The sequence below is a fragment of the Gymnoscopelus braueri genome (assembly GCF_963280865.1).
Source record: "Gymnoscopelus braueri genome assembly, chromosome: 12".
NCBI classification, from domain to species: Eukaryota; Metazoa; Chordata; class Actinopteri; order Myctophiformes; family Myctophidae; genus Gymnoscopelus; species Gymnoscopelus braueri.
The window spans coordinates 1,599,166-1,621,203 of record NC_137614.1 but is presented as its reverse complement, the minus strand read 5'-3'; the positions used below and the strand labels follow the sequence as shown (position 1 = coordinate 1,621,203).

The following is a 22,038-nucleotide window of genomic DNA, read 5'->3' as shown; positions in this document are numbered from 1 at the left end:
ATTTGGTGAATTTAGCCGTGGCAGCATCGTTGATGTGTCACCGCGGGTACGCAAAGGAAAACCACAGACTCTTCTCTCTCTCTCTCTGATCTAGTCCATTCATCTGTGTTGTAGCAGCAAATCCAGCGACAACAAACTCGTTTTCCAACTAGGCCCTGGCCTGTATCCACTTAAGCCTATACTGTGCGTCGTCATACGATTAATAGCGAAAATAGCCGATCTTTAAGCTCAACGCAATGAGCTTGAAGATCTGCTACTTTGGTAATTTACTCAATTTCTTTTTTGAAATGTCACTTGATTTTACTTTTTGGCCTTGGACCTTTTTTTAGGTTCACTGCCTTATTCTTTCCACTGTGATGTTTAACAAAGGAAAGGAAGTGAAAAGTCTTGACCCGTATGTGTCAGTCTATTGGCATGTGGGTGTGATGTCATTCGATGACACGTCTGTACATGGACATTGAATCGCATGTCACCGACCTTCATAGAGACAGACAGAGAGAGAGATGAATCAAGCCTGATTTGTACTTCACTGTACAACATGTCGCTAGGAGCTACGAGCTCACAATGCGATGCGCTGTAAGCTTGTAGATCTGCAATTGTCAGGCACTAGACATGTGGTATGATGGAGTATAAATTAAGCATAAATTGCAGCAGACAGGCTCTTCACATAAATCAACATCATATCAAACTAATCAACTAGGTTTTCTTTGTTTTTGTTTTGTAAAATGTTCAGTAACTGTTTCGTTTACAGGCTAATATTTACCCTAAATGCACCAATACAATAGATGTAATAACCTTTAACTATACTAATACCAATAATAACTGTTAACAGTGTTAATAACTGTAACACTCATTAAGAAATAACTGTTTATTAAAAACATTACTGGTAAAAACACCTGTTTTTACTATTATCGCAATTATTAAGTTATTATATATTTTATGAGTATTATTATTATTAATATTGTTACTATTGTTGCTATTATTAAGTTATTATATATTTTATGAGTATTATTATTAATAGTTAATATTATTATTATTAATGATTATTATCGTTATCATTATTATCATTATCATTATTATTATTATTATTATTATTATTATTATAATAAGCTGATCTGTCTGCAAAGTAGCTGCAGTCAGACATAGCGCACGGGCGTGTCACTGTCAACACAAACGGGCGGGTCGACGTAAATAGACACGTTGAGACCAAGCTTGTGATTGGCCCACCTGAGGCAGCCCACACCACCAAAACAAGCTGCCCGGAGACCCGACCGTGCTGCATACCGATAGGGTGAGAATCAGAGAGAAACCATTTAGAAACTGCACATATTCAGTTTCCACATGGAGTTGGTGTCAGCCCGCCTACTTCTGTCGACGTGCCCATTTTGTGTGCCGCTGATGGCAGCTATACCCATCACTGGTTTTAAAATAGCTTCCTGCTTTCAACCTGTTCACTTCCTGTCATGCTCAGTGTCAGCTTTCAGTCAACAGCTGCTGTCGACAGAGACCTTCCACTGACTGACCTGGAATCTGTTCTCGCCCAGTCGTTAAGAATAATGATATTGTAGTCCTTTATCTGAACAAGGATTGGATCCTAGATGGGCACCATTACAATCAACCCAATAGTTAGGAGCGCTAGGATCAGATCCCAGATCAGTAACACATTACACTCAACCAACAGTGAGGAGTAGTCAATTTTGTTGACTCTGAACTCCATTAGTCATGTGGTTGACTGGAAGAAAAAGATTTTTAAAGGGTTGTCCACACCAAGCATGACAACTTAAATGATAACCATAACCATGCTGAGAACAATCTGTGAACCATAACCATAATGAGAACATTCTGTGAACAATAGCACCAAGGACACTCCAGCTGTCAGAGCCACAAAATGGATACTGATGACCGGTTACTGCTGGACGTTAAGCACAGACTGAAATGGAAAACCAGAAGGGTATAGGGCAGTGAACACATTATATTGATACTTTTCAATCTAGCATCTCAAATCTATAGTATGTTTTAGCAGTAGAATAGGCCGAGCTAAAACTGTTCGTATTATTATAATGCTTACTATTATTTTGTTTAACATTCAAATGCTGTAGTTGACATTTAAGCCAATTAATTCATAAGATTTGGTCAACTCCAAATATTAAAGCACCCTGGACTGGCGTCACGGCACCCACTTTGAGAAAAACCCTGGTAGCCTATAGGGTAAAGGTTCGAATTACGAAGGTATTGTCTATCAGCAATAATGTGTTCTTGAAATAATTATAAATAATTGTAATTGAAATGATTTGAAGAAAAGAAGAGGCCGCTCTGCTCGTAGCCACAATGCAAAAGATATTTTACTGGTACAGAACCTAGAAATGAAACAGCGTCTCCTTGCTACCGTGGAGTTGAAAGACGCACTGCAGTGCTTACTTTTAAACGTTTTCTAATACTTATGATTCATTATTGAAATGAATAAGTCATGATAAATAAAAGATAAATCATATCATGATTCATCATCTTTTACAAAAGGGTTTATTTCCTTACTGTTTATCTGCACTCGCTCGATGCAATATATGGATAATCCGGCTCAGATTATTAATAATTCTTTGAACCTCAACATGAATATCCCAGCAATGACGTGACGCCCTGCAAAGTCAGATTAATCTCGATTGGCGGTCAGTGTTTCTATTGTTCATAAATAAACACTCTGAAAGTGTGGTCAACAATATCGTTTGCCACTGTTGTCATCGTTATAGTTGTGGTATGGATTGTGACAGTTATGGTTATGGTTATTATTATTGGTGTAGACAGCCCTTAATGCTCTGAAGTAATTCCCAGTGGTCCTAATTCAGAGAAAGGGAGAAAGAGAGAGAGAATCCAGAGAGATAGAGAGAGGTGGAGAGTAAGATATTGTGAGAGAGATACAGAGAGAGAGACAGAGATACAGAGAGAGACAAAGAGACAGGTTTACAGTAAGATATTGTGAGAGAGAGACACAGAGACAAAGGGGAGACAGAGAGTGAGAGAGAGAGACAGAGAGGCAGAGGGGAGAGAGAGAGTGAGAGAGAGACAGACAGACAAGAGAGATAGGTGGAGAGTATCGTGAGAGACACAGAGACAGAGAGGGAGAGAGGAGAGAGAGAAAGACATGCATTATGATGGGGTTGGCATGCAAGTAGAACATAAGAGATGAGAAGCATGCAAAAAGAGGAGACAGAGAGGGAGCGGGGGGAGAGAGAGAGAAGAGGAGAGAAGGACAGAGGGTAAGAGGAGAGGGGGAGAGAGAGATCGGAGGGGAGAGGTAGAGAAGCATGCAGCACGCATGCTACCTTCTCTGGAGACGCTAAATTTAACCAGCTGTTACTGTGTGTGTGTGTGTGTGTGTGTGTGTGTGTGTGTGTGTGTGTGTGTGTGTGTGTGTGTGTGTGTGTGTTTGTTTGTCATGCATGTACCTCCGATCCATTAATAGACACACAGTTGGTTAGTCAGGCTGGCCACACACACACACACACACACACACACACACTGCTCCCAACATCTGAGGTGTTAGTAATGTTGGTTTGTGTGACTTTTGTTAAAGACATGAATTATACACACACACACACACACACACACACACACTGTAGACACACGCACACACGCACACGCGCACACACCCACACACACCAGCACATGCGCTCATGCATGCATTCCCATACATGTATTTTCCATGTGCCAGCACTCAACATTCTTATTTACACACACACACACGCACACACACGCACACACACGCACGCACACACGCTCTCTCTCTCTCACACACACCCTCTCAAACCAACACACGCACTTCCACTCTGTCTCTCAGTGATAACTTGTAGTATCGAAGTGTTCATTCATACAGTATTTCATAAAATCATCCATGATTCATTTACAGTAATAGACATTCACAGTTTCTATAAATACAGAAACATTATAAACAAACAATAACAATACATATGTCAATACACACACATGTTCATTGGCTGTGTGTGTGTGTGTGTGTGTGTGTGTGTGTGTGTGTGTGTGTGTGTGTGTGTGTGTGTGTGTGTGTGTGTGTGTGTGTGTGTGTGTACCTGATTCGGCCACCTGGGAGATATCCACTCCCTGTTCGGCGGCCATGAATCCCAGAATGGAGAACACCACGAACCCAGCAAAGAAACTGGTTCCGCTGTTTATCAGAGCCAGCATGAAGGCATCTCTGCACAGGACGACACATAGAGTATGTTAACACAATGTAATTTATACAATCGGGGTGGTTGTATTTGGTCTCCCTGCTCTTCTATTGAGACATTTAGATCCTGTGTCTAGGTTGGACATGCAGGCCTTCAACACAGTTTCTAGTTTGACACACATTTTTGTCCTTAAAGTGATATTTTTTGTTAAAGGGTTAAAGCTCTATAATCTGATAGTAATCATTGCTGTAGAGTGTTTGTTCAGTAACAGGAGACTCCCTGTCTCTCCAGCTCTTTAATAAACTCAAAATACATTTTCAGGTAGGTGACAACACAATCAGGAGAGTACCCATTTATCAGCTTAATTTTTATAGTGTTCCAGTTCCATCTGCTCATTTTGTGTCATCTCTTCCAATTTCACTTGTTTAATCAGCATCCTGACTGAGTTCTCTATACTGATTGGAAAATGTATTTTCTGTATAAAGAGCTGGAGAGACATGGAGACTCCTGTTACTGAACAAACAAACAAACAGTGAGTACTATCAGAATATAGAGCTATCTAACACTTATTTTAACCAAAGAAGGTCAAAATGACTCCCCTGAGCAAGCAGGCAGGCTCTTTTAGCTTAGTGTTAAAGATTTTAGCACTAGTGCAGGGTTCAAATCCGGGGTAGCACAGAAAAGTTACTTAGTGCTGCCATATGTTCTTTTTCACTCTGCACCAAATCTATTCCCAGAATAGAGATGCTGGAAATGCTGCAAGAAATTGGGCTGCTTCCTTACTTCCTTCACAGGTTTTACCAATTATACTATTTAAGGCTCTGTTCCATTCTGGTCAAACAGAGTCAGGGTGCTGATGTTGTGCATGTTGGCTCACTGGAAACACTCTGCTACAACAGTGGGTCTCAAAGTGTGGTCCAGGGACCCTCATGGTTCCTTGAGGGGGTTCCAAATGGCCCCTTACGGTTGTGTAACTCTGAGAGTGTACAAATGGAACCAAACGGACCGGTAGGGGTCCGTTTGGTTCCATGTTATGGGGTCCTTGAAATTAAAACGTTTGAGAACCACTGTGCTACACTAAATGGACAGAGCCTTCATTTGAATCTTTGGTAACACCAATTTCTTTACAATATGGCTGCTGTTCCTAGAGCATTCAAATAGTAAAATCCACACACAAAAAACAACAACTAAAATGCTGCGTCGAGAATTGTAATGTTACATATTGGCAACAACTTTTTTTGCACTTGTTTATGTGCTAAAAGAGTGACTTTGAGAGCTGTGTCACCGTGAAATTGTAAGTCAAAGATGAGACTATTTTGGATGATACACACGAAGCAACTATAGAGGTTATCTCATCAATTACCTCATGGCAAACCTAAATCTCTACCAAAGTGTCATTTTGTTTTAAACCAATGTTTATAGAGCTTTTGTTTTTGTTTTGTCAAGTTCTTGTTTATGTGTGCATGGATGTATTTGTTGTATTGTTCTGTCTATTGTACTTTCTGTATTTTTGTGATAATAAAATCTCGAAAACGAGATGATACATCTCAAGGGGTTATGCTTTCAATAAAGGTACTATATATATATGTATAGTAGACTTTGTTGAAATGTCTGTGTGTGTGTGTGTGTGTGTGTGTGTGTGTGTGTGTGTGTGTGTGTGTGTGTGTGTGTGTGTGTGTGTGTGTGTGTGTGTGTGTCTCTCACTTGTAGCAGTCGTTGTTAAACCGGTTGTAGCTGCCCAGTGAGGTCAGCGCTCCCAGGCCGATGGCGTACGAGAAGAAGATCTGAGTCCCAGCATCGATCCACACCTAGAGGTTAAAGGTCAGGGGTCAAAGGGTCAGTGGCAGGGAGGGGTCAACCATTCTCAGATCCACAAGGTTCTCCACGATGAGCACTGTCCTACGCTCTGGAATTACAGGAGCATACCAGCCTTTTTCATCTCTCTTATTTTAACATGATTTCATTCTTCTGTTGCCGTTTTTCTTTCTTTCTTTCTTTTTTATATATATATTAACGTCCCTTTCATGAATGTTATATAAGTCTGATGCCTCTCAAACATCTGAAACACTTCTAAATCACACGAAACTTCACCACACTTCATCAACATGCTCTTCTAATGTTGGTCTTCTCACTTATACCATGGGCTAATCTCACCCCTCCCAGTCCAGTGCATATACTATATGGGACTATAAGTGGCTATGAAATCTAAGTGAGAACGCCAACGTCAGAACGGCATTCTAATGAAGTGTCGTAGGTTTCATGTGAATTGGGAGGTGTTTCAGATGTTTTGAGAGACATCAGACTTAAATAACAATCATATGATAGGAACAAAGTCCTATCAAAGTAAGAGTCACAAAGGTATTAGTGCTATGTAGTAATACTGGTGGTAGTAGTAGTAGTAGTAGTAGTAGTAGTAGAAGTCATACTGTTGAGTAGAAATACTGTAGAGTAGAATTACTAGTAGTCGTAGTAGTAGAAGTCATTGTACTATGTAGTGGGAACTAGTAGTAGTAGTAGTAGTAGTAGTAGTGCGGTAATGAGTATAAATAATACTGACCTGTGCCTCCCATAGTTTTGACCAATCAGGATAGATGTAGTACATGATGCCATTGTACGCTCCAGGAAGTGTGACTCCTCTGACCAATAGGATGACGAGAACCACGTAGGGGAAGGTCGCTGTGAAGTACACAATCTGACATACACACACACATGTTTTATTATTTCAGCTCCACTGGAAAGGTAGACTACAGTATGTGCTGTGTTTAGTACATACAGAATGTGTATGTAAGGAGAAGAGTAATGTACAGGACTAGACACATGCTGTACTATATGATAGTTTTTTTTTACAGTGGTTGTATTCCCTTGGATGTCCATATCCTGTCTCAACAGCTCACTAATCTTGCTGCTGTGTTTGCATGTTGCTGTTACTACTTCACCCAGGAGATATATGTGAGGTTTCCTTTTGTTACAAGTCATGATATCAAAGCATTTTCGGTGTGTTTGTAATCTGTGGGAAGTATGTGACTCAGGTCAAAACCTGTGATTTAGTGAAACAGCGTGAAAGACTAGCGCTCCATTTCTTTAATTATTAGCACATTATGTAATATGATGACGTTTTGGTATTGTCATTCCAAACCTATGTTCTTGTTGAAGAAATATGCACTTCAAGTCTTTTTAACCTTTGCTTTTATGAAACCAGTACGGAAGATGCTTCTGAACATTCTATTGATAATTTGACCCACTATTAAATAATCATATAAAAATAACTGAAATTAGGTCATGATGACTGAAAACTTTAATCCATGAGGGTAGTTAGAAAGTGCAGCTGGAATGCCGCCTCAGCTCTCTCTCTCTCTCTCTCTCTCTCTCTCTCTCTCTCTCTCTCTCTCTCTCTCTCTCTCTCTCTCATCTCTCTCTCTCTCTCTCTCTCTCTCTCTCTCTCTCTCTCTCTCTCTCTCTCTCTCTCTCTCTCTCTCTCTCTCTCTCTCTCTCTCTCTCTCTCTCTCCACGTACTACTGCAGTCATTCTGCCTCCTCTATCCGCCAGCCAATCCCCTTCTGCCACCTCACAATGCTAAGGCACCTCCCCCTCCCCATCGTAGCCATGGAAACCCCATGTGACAGCAGGAGAGTGTGTGTGTGTGTGTCATTACAGCCATACACGGTTAGACACAGTAGAAAGGCTATATATGTGTTATTATATAGTTTACACTAAAGAATATAATATATACCAGTATTTTAGCCAACTCTTCCTCCTCCGTCTGTCTGTCTGTCTGTCTGTCTGTCTGTCTGTCTGTCTGTCTGTCTGTCTGTCTGTCTGTCTGTCTGTCCACATGAAGTGTTCTGCGGGCAAATCAATCACTGGTCTCCATTACTGAATGTCAGAATGCCAGAGTGCATATTCTCTCCCTCTCTCTCTCCCTCTCTGACAGTCTCTATTGTACCCTGGTGCAATTTGGTTGGCAAACTAAAGTCAACGCAACCAGTCCACATCATAAAAATGAATAAATAAAAGATATACAGAGGTCATCATATTTAAAGGTGCTAAAAGTGTATGTGATATTAAAAAGTGTGATAGTAATCACTGCTGTTTGTAAGGTAACAGGGGTCTCCCCGTCTCTCCAGCTCTTTAGTTAACAGGAAATAAATTTTCAGGTGTGTTACAAATTCAAATCCAATCAGGAGAGGGAACCCCACAAAGATCATGCAGCTTGTGTTCCTGTTCCAATGTTGCTTGTTTATCGTGCATCCTGTATGAGTTCTGTCTCCTGATTGGTATGAAATTGGTATCCCAACCTGAAAATGTATGTTCCGTTTACTAAAGAGCTGGAGAGACGGGTAGACTCACTATCTTGAACTTTATTGTCACATCACAGAATAGACCATATTCACACGGCGGCCATTTTGGAATTTAACATTGAAAGTGCCAGCCCGTTGCCGTGGAAACCGGGGTGGCACTTCATTGTCTTAATAGCAACATGGCCGCCGTGTGAATATGGTCTATTACAGGTGTAAATAAGTGGGTGAAATTCATAATTTTGTACAAGGTTCCATTATTTGCCGTTTTCAGGAGAGCAAATGGGACTAGACGTAGAAAGAAATCAGAAGGAAAACAGATCCGATATTCCAAATATTCCTGAAAGGAGTTGTGATGCCCCATATATTAGTCTGGGTGGTTGTGGGGGTGATGCTTGCACTAACTCTTGCCCTATAGGGGAGCAGGGTGGAGCTGATTGCTCATTGGAGAGCACCTGGGCCCGGTGCCTCCAGGAGGCTATAAAAGCCCCACCCTGGCCAGTCTCTAGGAGAAGCCTGAGAGAAGCAGACCTGTCTCCACCAGCTCCAACTCCTATTCTCCATGCCCTTGTTATTATGATTATGTTCTTCCTTTCCATCCACACACCTCGCACCACACCATGCTCCACACATCCACATCTACACTACTGATTACTGACTTCACACCCCATAGGATCCTTATGTTCTGTTCATACATCTTTAGTTCTTTGTTATTAGGTTTTGTTTAATAAATATGTACTTGATTTATAACTCCATCCTGGTCTCCGTCCCAATGTTTGTCACGGCCTAGAGCCAAGCTGTGACAGAGTAGAGTAAAATATATGTCTCTGCTGTCGGGGCAGAAACCAGCTATGTTCTTTTTAACCCATTAAGACCTGAGGCCGCGTAAAAAAAAATCTAAATCCTAAAAAGAAAATCGGGAAAAAATAGCAGATCTACAAGCTCGTAGCGCGGCAATGAGCTTGTATATCTGCTATTTTTGAATAGCCAAAGAAATCTAAAGTGACACAGATGCGTTCCAGGTCTAAATGGGTTAATACTTTGTATTGGTTCAATAATGTGTAAAACCCACACACAGACGTAAACTGTGTGCACCGATTTATAAAAGAAAATTAAAGTTGAAAAATGGAGATAGGGTTTCTGCCCGACAGCAACGATATACAATACATACCTACACATAAGTTGCATGGTCAGAAGAAGTGGCAATAGAATGAGGCAGTTAAAATAGCAGCAGATAGAGTGACAGATGCATGAGTTGCAGCAATAAAAGAGTAACAGATATAGAACATAGACCTTTGTGCATTATAATCTCACGTGCCAGGTGAGACGTCATTGAGTTGAGCAGCAGATACCAGACATGTCAGTGTGTGTGTGAGCATACAGAAGGTGATAGTTTGAGTGCAGCGGAACGCAACTACAACGTTATGCACACAGAAAAGTAATGCTGTGTGGCGGACTGCGTTGTCAGCGCTTGTTCAACAGTCAACTTACAAGGTGCCCAGGCGCTCAATGGAGAGGTTTTTTTTTACGTAGACTGACGGTGCTTCTAGGATCAACGGGAACCAAGACAAAAAGGAGTAAAGATCCGAGCACTCAAAAAAGGACTGGAGGAAAGGACGTAAAATCTACTTTAAAAAAAGTACTTTAATGTATATAACAAAGGTTAAAAGGTTGAGGGCCCTATCTTGCCTTACCCCTTACTCCTTAACTTTTTAGGCATTTTCTACTATTTGGAAAAACATTTTAAGGTAGTTCAAACAGCCGATCTACTGTACATCGACACGTTGTGAGCTTGTAGATCGGCTATTTGAGCAATTGTAAGATGTTTTTCAAAATAGTAAAAAAGGCGTAAAAAGTTTAGCGGTGAGCAAGGTAGGGCCCTGAGGATCAAAAGAGGCGCACATCCATTTTCACACACTGCTCTTCTTCAGACTGAAGAAGAGCAGTGGGCTCGAAACGTCGCTCAGCCCACTCAGGTAGTACCAAAAATAAATATGCAAAAGGGGGGCTACCGGTGTGCAAACTTAAATTTTGTCTCAAAAAGGTTAAAGGGTCAACATGTTTCAACCGAGGTGGTCTTCATCCGTCGCACGTGATGTTGACTTCATCAACTGCATGTGTTTACAGATTGAAACCCAAAGGCTTGAGGGAACAACTGATGACATATCAGATATGGGTTTGATTTGGCCCTTCAAGGAAATGTAAAACCTTTCCTTGAAAGGTGAACCTTCCCCCCTGATGGCAGGTTGACCTCCTACAGTCAGGGGTTGCTTCATCTTCTCCATGACAGCAGGAGGTGAACCTGTGCAGTGCTGGGCAGTAACTATTTACTAAGTAACATACTCTATAACTGCAATATTATTACTTTCCCCAGTAACTAATGGTGTAACTTAATACAATTGCCAAAACAGTAATGCCATAACATTTATTCATCCATGTGAGTTACTAAGCTACAATGAACGTGATTTATTTGTGACCAAGATGGACCATGATTAAACCAATAATTTACACTATAAAGTAGGAGGCTGTCACTGCAACGTGACACAATGTTAGCTTGCCGATTTGTTCTTGTTAAGGATGCACCCTCTCGCCAAAGTAAATAGTAGATATATATTTTTGCCTGTTTACGCAAGCTCATGATCTTGCATATCTGCAATTTCTTTATAGCCAAAGAAATCTTAAAATGACACACAGATGCGTTCCCGGTCTTAATGGGTTAATTTAATGTGAGCCACAATGATGTTGCCAAAAGAAAACAAATCAATGCAAAAGTTCAAACTGACTCAATAAAAGCTGAAATAAAACATTTGGTCTGTCAAACTTGAAACGGCTCGATTAAAAAAACAGGCTCTGGTTTGGCCTTGGAGTCGGTGTTGAGTCAGTGCTGGCATCAGAAGTCGTTTTGTTATCCAGGATGACGTTTTGTTTTGTACAGTAGATGTTGTTTGGTGTTGATTTATTGTCTCCACAGCTACAGTCATTGATAAAAAAGTCAATGCAGTGGCAGGAGGGTTGAACAAAGTATAGCAAGTAGTCCAAGTATGAGTCATCACACTATTCTCTCTCTCCCCTCAACCTTCTCCTCTATATCTCCATCTCTAACGTAGAGTATTGTACGCTTCTCATCAGGAATATTTGGAATATCTGACCCGTTTTCCTTAGGGCTGCAACTCCCTATATTTTTCAGTAACATTTTCAATTAATCGAATAATCAAGATCAAGAAGCACTTTTTAAAATGTATATATTTTTATATATCAACGAAACGATGCAACAAAAATTGTTTTTTTTTATTAATGTGGTTAACTACTTAAAATGTATATTATAAACCCTATTTTATACACACATTGTATCACGATGCAATGTGTTGTGAGCTTGTAGATCTCTGTCTCTCTCTCTCTCTCTCTCTGTTTGTTTTCTCTCTCTATGTTTGTTCTCTCTCTCTATGTTTGGAGAAATGGAGAAATGTTGTGAACGACGAGGAATATACAGTAACACACACACCACACACAAACATAGTTGTGGTCTATCTTTAACCTGCTCGTGAACGACCCCTGGCCTTTCAGTATGAGATCCGCACTGATGGAGCTGCTGAGGGCGCACGTGTGTGTGCGTGTGCGTGTGCGTGTGCGTGTGCGTGTGCGTGTGCGTGTGCGTGTGCGCGTGCGTCTGTTACCTTGCCGGTAGACTTGACTCCCTTCCACACGCAGAAGTACACCATGATCCAAACAGCCACCAGACACCCACACATCTCCCAGTTCATGTCCCCGGGCTCATCCAAACCATCTGAGATGTTCAACACCTTGCGCCTGGAGAGGAGAGGAGAGGAGAGGAGAGGAGAGGAGAGGAGAGGAGAGGAGAGGAGAGGAGAGGAGAGGAGAGAAAGAAAGATCTCTCGGTCAATTGAGGATAAATCATTTCTACCGACGTCCTTACAAGATGATGAAGCTGAACTTTCTGAAGTCCCTATATTCTGGAGGTGAACATTCAGCGAAAAAATGTAATGTAGAGTGAAAACAGTAGGGGGCCTAGCATAGAGCCCTACCTTGGGGCATAGACACGAGACTTTGTGCATTACAATGCACCTGCTTCAATAGACACATATACACAAACACATCAGGAGGCAGAGATTGCCCCTGGTGGCCAAATGAATGGTAGCAGCGTAGACGCATGGCTCTAATGAACAGCAGTGGCCAATGCAGTAACTACATCTATATGCCCTGGGGGGACTCCAGTTAACCAAGTATATCGCTGCTGTCTGGCCAGAAATGAAATAAATTAATGCCCTACTTGATCACACTACAGCGTCACACAAAAGCATCAAAAGTAGCAAATCCGCAAGCTTGAAACGCGGCTCGAAGGCGCGTTTCCACCCGGCAGAGACGATATAGTGGTTAGGCTTTGAATTGATACTGTACATGTGACCCAGCGCCGCAAATAGACAGTCATCCCACGGACGCGAACTTCATGTCTGTGAAGTTCACGGACGTGAAGTAACTAAAGTGCGTTGTAAATCTGATGGTCAAAACAGTGACCTGACCCTATTAGCAGAGAGTCGCACTGAACTGTGCCTCGACTTTGCCAGAAACTTCAAAAACCGGCTTCTCTGGTCGCCAAACAAGGAACGCAAACAAACTGGACATTCCAAAAAGCTAAACTGAGAGATACAAGAAATCACCAATCCCATACATGTGCAGACTCTTAAATGATGGTGGATTTTAGATTTGTGTTTTAGGTTATTCGATTTTTAGATTAGGCAATTCTGGTCAATGAAGTGTCTGTCACCGGCACTCTGACTCACTCGCAAAGGGCCCATTCTCCACCCGGCGACATACCATAGGTGGGCACGGAACCCCCACCCCACGGGCACCCTGTGCGACCTCCGCCCCACTATACCACAGGTGGGCACGGAACCCCCACCCCGCGGGCAACCGTCCGTGCGACCTCCGCCCCAGCATATCACAGGTGGGCACGAAACCCCCACCCAGTGGGCACCCGTGCGACCTCCGCCCCAGCATACCACAGGTGGGCACAAGCCCCCCCACCCCACAGGCGCCAAACGGGCTCCAGTGTGGCTGTGCTGTCTACAGCTATGCCACAGTTACTACGTAACCCTGTGTATATCTGACCAGGTAATCATACTGTAAGACAAAAATAAAACACATGTGACTGTGTAAAGATAGCAGCCTATGTGTATGTGTGTGTGTGCGTGTGCTGTGCGTGTGCGTGTGCGTGTGCGTGTGCGTGTGCGTGTGCGTGTGCGTGTGCGTGTGCGTGTGCATGCATGTTGGCTGGCAGTTTTGGCACTACAGCCAATGGGGGAAGGCTTTTGTTGCACAGACCATAAGAAGAATCGTGACACTAGAACCATTTAAACTAAATTTTTCGGTTCATTTATTTTTATTTGGACTTGACAAGACAGAAGGTCTTTGCCACTTTTTCAAAAATAGTAAAAAATGTTGAGCTATTTTCGCTATTTGTCATACGATGAAATATGGTGCTTAAGTCATTACAATTATTGAGCACAAAACTAAATAAACACAACACCACACAAAAGAACAGAAGCAGGAACTCACTCCCAGAACTCGATGATCGGTGAGCGCGCGTGGGCGAGGTCCTCGCAGGTCATGTTGGGAGGGAGGGTGGCGTTGACCAGGGTGCTGTTCACCAGGGTGCCGTTCTTACAGACGTCGTGGCGAAAGCTCTCGATGCAGTTGGCCGTGTTCCACGAGTTGGTGCAGGTGGACCAGGGCAGGGTGGAGTTGAAGGACTTGATGAAATAGTAGAACCCCCAGGCCAGGACCATGATGTAGTAGGTGTTACAAAAAAACACGATGACCATGGATGCATAACCCAGACCTGGAGAGGAAAATAAAAACAGAATTGTCAGCATACGCTCACTGTACTGTAAGCCAATTCTACAAATGTCTTCTAAATCCCAACAGTAAAAAAAAAAAGAAGTGTGTTGCTATATTAGTGGTTCTCAAACTTTTTCGTAATTGTCAAGGACCCCCAAAATTATATGTATTTGGCCGCGGACCCCCATCTGAAAATGTTTGGTTCCAGGGATCTCCAGAAGCAAAGATTTGAGTTAAAAATGTTCGCTTTAAAACAATATATATATTCACAGATTTGCACACATTTTCACAACTTTTCAAAAATAACAGATATACAAGCTCGTAGCGCGGCACTCGGTGCCGCGCTATGAGCTTGTATATCTGCTATTTTTTAATAGCCAAAGTGTAAAATAATGCTTTTTTAGCTCAAATAAAAAAATGACACAGATGCGTTCCCGGTCTTAATGGGTTAAAATTCATAAATTCACTCGCTCTGAGTGCTCTCTTGTCATTCAGAAATGAGTTTAGAGTGTTCGATGTTTAGTCAATTCAGAGCACTGAAACAATAATGAACAGCAGACATCGTCACAAGGCACTGTCACGAGGCAACTAAAGGCATGGCACCCGCATACCTTCAGGACATGACCCACCCCTATACTAAAACCCTCCCTGCTCACTTAGATCAGCTAAACACAGGGAGGCTGGTCGAGGCCTCCCGTGAAACACCCTGGACAACACTCCACATACACACCCACTCTTCTTGTCACCTTTATTCGATGGATGAAAGTTGACTATGTAGCTACTGTATGTTTGTTACTTGTTCACATGTTTCTGTTATTTAGATACATGTTTTTGTTTTATGTTGCTTTAGACAGGTAGGTTTGACTATCTGTTCAATCACAAGCATAACATAAAGTCACTGTTGTTCTAAAGAGTAGTAATGTTGCTTTCTATCATGGCAACAATGTTTACGTTTATGTTGACTTTGTTTGACATGGACACGCATCACAATTACATTGGACAAAGCAACCATATGCATTGTTTGAGTGGTGTAGCACAAGTGCTAATTTAAAACACCTGTCCACAGGAGGCTTTTCCAATAGAATAATACTAATCTAAAACCCACTCAAATACAAAATAATTAAAGATAATCAACATCCGACCCAATGTGAAACAAAAGCAACATAATCGTTCCAATTACCAGTCAGAATATATTCGTGTGAGCACTGTTTGATTTGATTTTAAAGGGGTAGTTCACCCCCCAAATAACTTTTTTTCTATTGATTACTCACCCCATGGAGCCTTGAATTCATGGATATTTTTTTGTTTTTGTCGCATTCCTTCCTTTATTATTTGATTATAATAAATTTAGCCCCATTGATTCCGGTAGGAGACACAAATGCATTTGTGTCTCCTACCGGAATCATTGGGGACACATTTATTATAATCAAATTATTGGCTTAGGAATGTGACAAAAACAAAACAATATCTATGAATTCAAGGCTCCAGATGGTCAGTAATCAATAGAAAAAAAGTTATTTTGGGGGTGAACTACCCCTTTAACCATGATTTGAGTCCCCTGTTGAACACATGTTGCCATCAGTTTCTGATGACGATGTTCCAGATGAACAGAAATTCTGTTTGTCATCTTGACACTTGCACTATTATAAAAGAATGCTGTTCTCTGTCATGCTGTGATTCACCAACAAACGCTCTTGGTAATCTCACAGACACACAAACCAGCAAACTAATCAACTTACTAACGTTCTAACTAACCTTTACTGGATGTACAAGTCAACAATAAAAAGACTTGTTGGTTGTACTGGTCAGCTCCCAGTGACCAACAATAAAAGACTGTGGTTGCACTGGTAAGCTCCCAGTGACCAATAGTAGAATATTGTGGTTGTACTGGGCAGCTCCCAGTAGACCGTGGTTATAAAGGGTAGCTCCCAGTGACCACCAGCAGCAGGTAGTGTTAGTGTGTAACTGGGTGTAAATCTGACCTGGAAGTCAAACCGTTAGACAGAAATAAAACACATGTGACCGCATAAAGATAGCACCAGGACCTTAGGAGACGCAAGGTTCAGAGAAACCCAGCAGGACACTGGACACCCTGGAGTGTCCTTGGATCAGACTCTGGAACTCGGAGGGTCTCAGGGGTCATTATTAGCGGCTGCGGACCCCCTCACCTCTGTTAAAGCCACAGCTTCATCTGTCGACACCCTACAGGTGGATTTATTTCAACATTAATGACACTCTACCGTACTCTCTCTGCTCACAAGCTCTCCTGTCATTGTTATGCTGATAACACTCGACAGCTTTTAATTGCCAATTAATTTGGGGGGCATGAAAATGTTTTCACATACTGAACCTTCGATATTTGTGTCCTTGTACCCTTTTCTTCTACGTGGAGTCGTAGACAGTGGTGTAAAGTAACTAAGTAAATTTACTCAAGTACTGTACTTAAGTACAATTTTGAAGTATGTTTTACTTTACTGGAATATTTTCCAATTTTCAATACTTTTACTTCTACTCCACTACATCTCAGAGGCAAATATTGTACTTTTACTCCACTACAATTATTTGACAGCTTTAGTTATTAGTTATATTTGTAGATTTTGATTATTATTACAAAACATACATTAACGACTAATGCTCTATATGTATTTTGGCTATTTAAAAATCTACAAGCTCACTCTAGCTCGATCTACAAGCTCACAATGCGTCGCGATGAGACGCATTGTGAGCTTGTAGATCTGCTATTTTCAAAAGATTTGTATACATTTTGAAAACTTGAAATGGGACATTCTGCATAATGAGTACTTTTACTTTAAGTACATTTTGATGCCAATACTTTTGTACTTTTACTCAAGTAAATTTTGAATTCCGGACTTTTACTTGTAACAGTAACAGAGTATTTCTACATGATAGTAAGGATACTTTTACTTATAGTACTTTTTCCACCACTGTTCGTAGTGTGTGTGTGTGTGTGTGTGTGTGTGTGTGTGTGTGTGTGTGTGTTGGCAGGTTGTTATCACACATGCTGAACCTTGTATCAGTTTGATAACAGGCTGGTAGTTTTCCAGTAGACGTGGTGTGTGTGTGTATCATGTGACATACAGTATGACACGTACACACCTGACTACTGTACATTCACACCATGTTATCACTTTATAAAGTACATTTATAAAGACTGTTATCACTATATATACACTCTCACATCTACATTAAACACTCCACTCCACCCTGACCATATGACATTTAGTCATGCGTCTGTTTTGAGGTGAGAGTTCATGCCCAGGGCCAGTGGTTCTCAAACCTTTTCATGTCAAGGACACCCAAATTAATGTGTATTTGGTGAAAATATTTTGTGCCAGAGACCCCCATACAAGATGTGTGTTGTAAAGTGTTAAAATATTCCATGCTTTTCAAAAATGCTCAAGATTTATTTTGGCAAATAGCCAATGTAAATGGGATTAAAGTGGTTCAACGGATTTTGATGCAATACTAACACATTTTGCTGGGGACCCCCTGGAACCCCCTTAGGACCCCTGGGGGTCCTCAGACCCCACTTTGAGTGTGTGTGTGTGTGTGTGTGTGTGTGTGTGTGTGTGTGTGTGTGTGTGTGTGTGTGTGTGTGTGTGTGTGTGTGTGTGTGTGTGTGTGTGTGTGTGTGTGTGTGTGCGTACAGTATGTTGTACCTTTAAACAGGGGAGCGATGTTCCAGACATTGATACTTCCTGCTTTCATGAACTGTCCCAGAGCGATCTCCAAGAAGAATATGGGAATCCCTCCAACGAAGACGATGATCAGGTACGGAATTAAAAACACTCCTGAAAACAGACAATAGCATACAGTCAGTATACCATATATATGTAACACCCAGGAATCGAACCCGGGTCTCCCGCGTGGAAAGCGATCATCTTAACCACTACTAGCCTAAGGGGGAATTCCACCTTGGCTGAGGGAGATAGTAGGCTTTTGCTCATCAAGCAAGAGGCTCTGAGTCACTGTACTGCAACATACAAGACTCCAGGAAGTAGACAGAGACAATAATCTACCTTTATTAGAGGGATAAACCCCCTTTAGATCTGGTTTTCACTCTCCCATACAGTAACTAGCCGCTCCCACCCCACATAATCTCCCCTGAAATAACAAACTTCATGAGATGACATGACATACCCATGTAAAGCTATTTGAATACATACTGTACGTACGCACATACAGTAACATGCAGAACAAATAACATCCATACATACACAGACAACAGACAAAAGCTCTCCCATACAGCAACTAGCCGAGCCCACCCCACATACTGTATCACCCCTAAAATAACAAACTTCATGCAAGGATACCGTTTGTGTCTACTCTCACTCTGTGTCTGTGAGGAGGGCTGTGGACAGTTCAGAAACCTGCCTACCAGCGACCTCATCAGGAGGCAGGTTTGATCATTCCAAACAAGATTTCAAACTGTATTTTTCTATTTTATTATCAATGGAAAAACATTCTTCTATATCAGCATGCTAACTTTCCAGGAAGAGAAAGGCTGTAATGTCTATTAGCTTGGAATCCCCCATCGATGATGTCACTGGTAGGCAGGTTTCTGAACCGTCCACAGTCCACCAATGAGACACAGAGTTGATAGACAGAAATGATCTTATAATGAACATTAGTGAGGACCAATTACATGAAGATATGTGGAAAAACAAAATGGATGAAGTGTTAGCCCTCCGTCAATGGTTGTTATCTTCAGTAACCAACTGCATGCAATCACGAATGATAATCTACATGTACAACACATCTGTAACACGTGGAGGTTTATAAACTGACTGTGTTAAAGTGTACAGTTTTACCCTCCGTCTGTCTTTAGTCAATCTCCCTCTTTCTGTCCCTCGCTCTCTGTCTTACTGGTATGTTAATTGGTATGACAACAAAGCTGGATAGGGGTACACACACACACACACACACACACACACACACACACACACACACACACACACACACACACACACACACACACACACACACACACACACACACACACACACACACACACACACACACACACACACACACACACACACACACACACACACACACACACACACACACACGCTCCCCAGGGAGTAAGTGGGTCAATGTGTGTGTGTGTGTGTGTGTGTGTGTGTGTGTGTGTGTGTGTGTGTGTGTGTGTGTGTGTGTGTGTGTGTGTGTGTGTGTGTGTGTGTGTGTGTGTGTGTGTGTGTGTCTGGTATTTGGCATGAAGAACACTGGTTGGTATACAAAGACAAATTCCCCAAAGCCATGTTTTCAGTACAGTGCCAGTATATCTCTGGCTAAAGAATTAGCATAAGTTGCTGGCATAGGCAGTGGGAGAGTCGTTTTCAACATGGCCTCCTTGGCAGAAAAAGTGCTGGTAATGCCCGTTATGCGACCGTTTTCATTCGTCTCATCGCATAGCGGAATAGTACTTTATACTTGCGCGAGAGGTGACTGTAAGCATGCGAGACTTCCATCGGCAAGCTGGCACTCAGGCTAATGTAACTTTAATCCATTGAAAGAACAGAGGAGTCAGAGGAAAACAGGTGGAGTTCGCAGTTCCGTTTCCAGCCTAAAATCTCATGTCCAAGACGACATACCGTATCTTGAAATGTCAACTTAACCGATCGTTCTTTTTTTTAAACGGCCACTTATTAAACCATATGAAAGACAGCTGTGCCCCTCCCTCTCTCTCTCTCTCTGTCTCTCTCTCGCCCACCCTCTCCTATACAAACGGAGCTCATCCAGTCTGGATGAGCTCAAGTATCCATTCCAAAGTGACGGTCTCTCTCTCTTCAGATCAATGCTCGCTCGACCACACCGGTCTTAATGGTCGGAACCAGTAAGAAAGAACGCTCTGCAGTGGTGGAAAAAGGACAAAAATGTTCTACTTAAGTAAAAGTATCAATAGTACCAAATAATACCAAAAGTAGAAAGTACTAATTATGCAAAATGTTTTGAAATTAGTAGATCTACATGCTCACACTGTGTCGCATCATGACGCATTGTGAGCTTGTAGATCGGCTATTTTCAAATGGCTGAAATGTATACAGGGTTGAAGTGATTGATGTATGTTTTGTAATAATAATAAAAATCTATAAAGTAACTAGTAACTAGTTTTCTAATAATTGTAGTAAAATATTTTTTTCCCCCTCTGAGATGTAGTGGAGTAGAAGTATAAGTATTGAAAATTGGAAATACTCCAGTAAAGTAAAAAATACCTCAAAATTGTACTTAACCCATCAAGACCTGGAACGCATCTGTGTCACTTTAGATTTCTTTGGCTATTCAAAAATAGCAGATATACAAGCTCATAGCGCGGCACCGAGTGCCGCGCTATGAGCTTGTAGATCTGCTATTTTTTTTAAATCTTGATTTATTTATTTTTTAGATTTAAAAAAACTGTTAGGATTTAGAAAACATTTTTAAGAATCGCCTCAGGTCTTAATGGGTTAAGTACAGTACGTAAGTAAATGTACTTAGTTACTCAACACTCTCTCTTCCTCTTTGTCAATGTCATCATGTTATCCGGAACAGTGATAACGTTTTCACTACTAGGAATTACTAGAAAGCTTGCCGGAAGTTTTTGAACACCAAAACTGCTGCCATAAAAGATGTGTGCATGTTTTCATATGACATGGATTTCTATGAAAACACACCTCAAGAGTTAGAAAGAGTGGAGAGAAAGAGTGAGTCATTCAGTCAGTCAGTCAGTCAGTCAGTCAGTCAGTCAGTCAGTCAGTCAGTCAGTCAGTCAGTCAGTCAGTCCTTTAATATGCCTTTAAATAACTTTTATGACTTCTGTAAAGGTATTGCGTGCCAGAGCTTTGAGCTAGCTGGCCTGTGCCTGCTATATTGTGACAACTGCTGTGTGTTCATATCAATAATGGCGTGTGTGCTTATAATTCAATGTGTGTGTGGTACTGGTACTGCTGCTTGATACATCTTCAATCCTAATAAACACGAGTGTAAGCTAACTAAATCATTTTAAATCCTAAACTCACTGGACCGGATTCCCAACAGATCTATAGCCTATAGTAGTATTACTGTAGGTATAGGTATAGTATAACTATCTGTTATTTTCATACCGATTATTCTACTAATAAACTTTTGGAATAATCGAATAATTGAGAAGCTTGTTTTTTACACTTTTTTTATTTCATTTTTTTTTATAGCCACAAATGTATTAACCACTTAAGCGTTATTTCACGCTTCGAAGAATTGTGAGCATAGCCGATCTCCAATTTCTTTTGAAACTTTTCACCTACAATGACTTCAATCAATCAATTATTTTATTAAATGATCGCTTTTTATAATCGGTTATTCAGATTAGTTCGATTAACTCTTGCACCCCTATATTATTGTGTATTATTTATCAGCAGATGAGTGTAGTAGCCGGGTATGGTAACATCAGTTGTTGATGCACTGAAGTGAGAACACACAGAGATTCCTCAGCTTAATGTTAAACCACTGGAGGATTGAAGATCTTGCAATCCATTTACAGATAAAACAAATGTTGCCAGTTTCAACTTGTCCTGGTGTGAATTAAGGTGATGCATGATGTGAATTAAGGTGATGCATAGAAATACACGCTCACACACGCTCACAATAAACACACACACGCAGACTCACAAGCACAACACACACACACACACACGCAGACTCACAACCACAACACGCACGCACGCACA

At 41.4% G+C, this 22,038-nt stretch overlaps 2 protein-coding genes across 2 annotated transcripts in view; both read right to left on the bottom strand.

The window, feature by feature from the left end:
* The window catches only part of LOC308096879 (SOSS complex subunit B2-like), a 378,668-nt gene that overhangs the window by 110,192 nt on the left and 246,438 nt on the right, over positions 1-22,038 (bottom strand). The gene's annotated exons all lie outside the window — the stretch shown is intronic.
* The window catches only part of slc6a8 (solute carrier family 6 member 8), a 54,689-nt gene that overhangs the window by 10,267 nt on the left and 22,384 nt on the right, over positions 1-22,038 (bottom strand). The window contains exons 2-7 of the mRNA XM_080444369.1: positions 18,010-18,141; positions 14,048-14,330; positions 12,148-12,280; positions 6,736-6,870; positions 5,883-5,986; positions 4,080-4,204 (exon numbers count right to left, since the gene is read on the bottom strand). Coding sequence (XP_080300495.1) covers positions 4,080-4,204; positions 5,883-5,986; positions 6,736-6,870; positions 12,148-12,280; positions 14,048-14,330; positions 18,010-18,141 — 912 coding nt within the window. The remainder of the gene's footprint in view (positions 1-4,079; positions 4,205-5,882; positions 5,987-6,735; positions 6,871-12,147; positions 12,281-14,047; positions 14,331-18,009; positions 18,142-22,038) is intronic.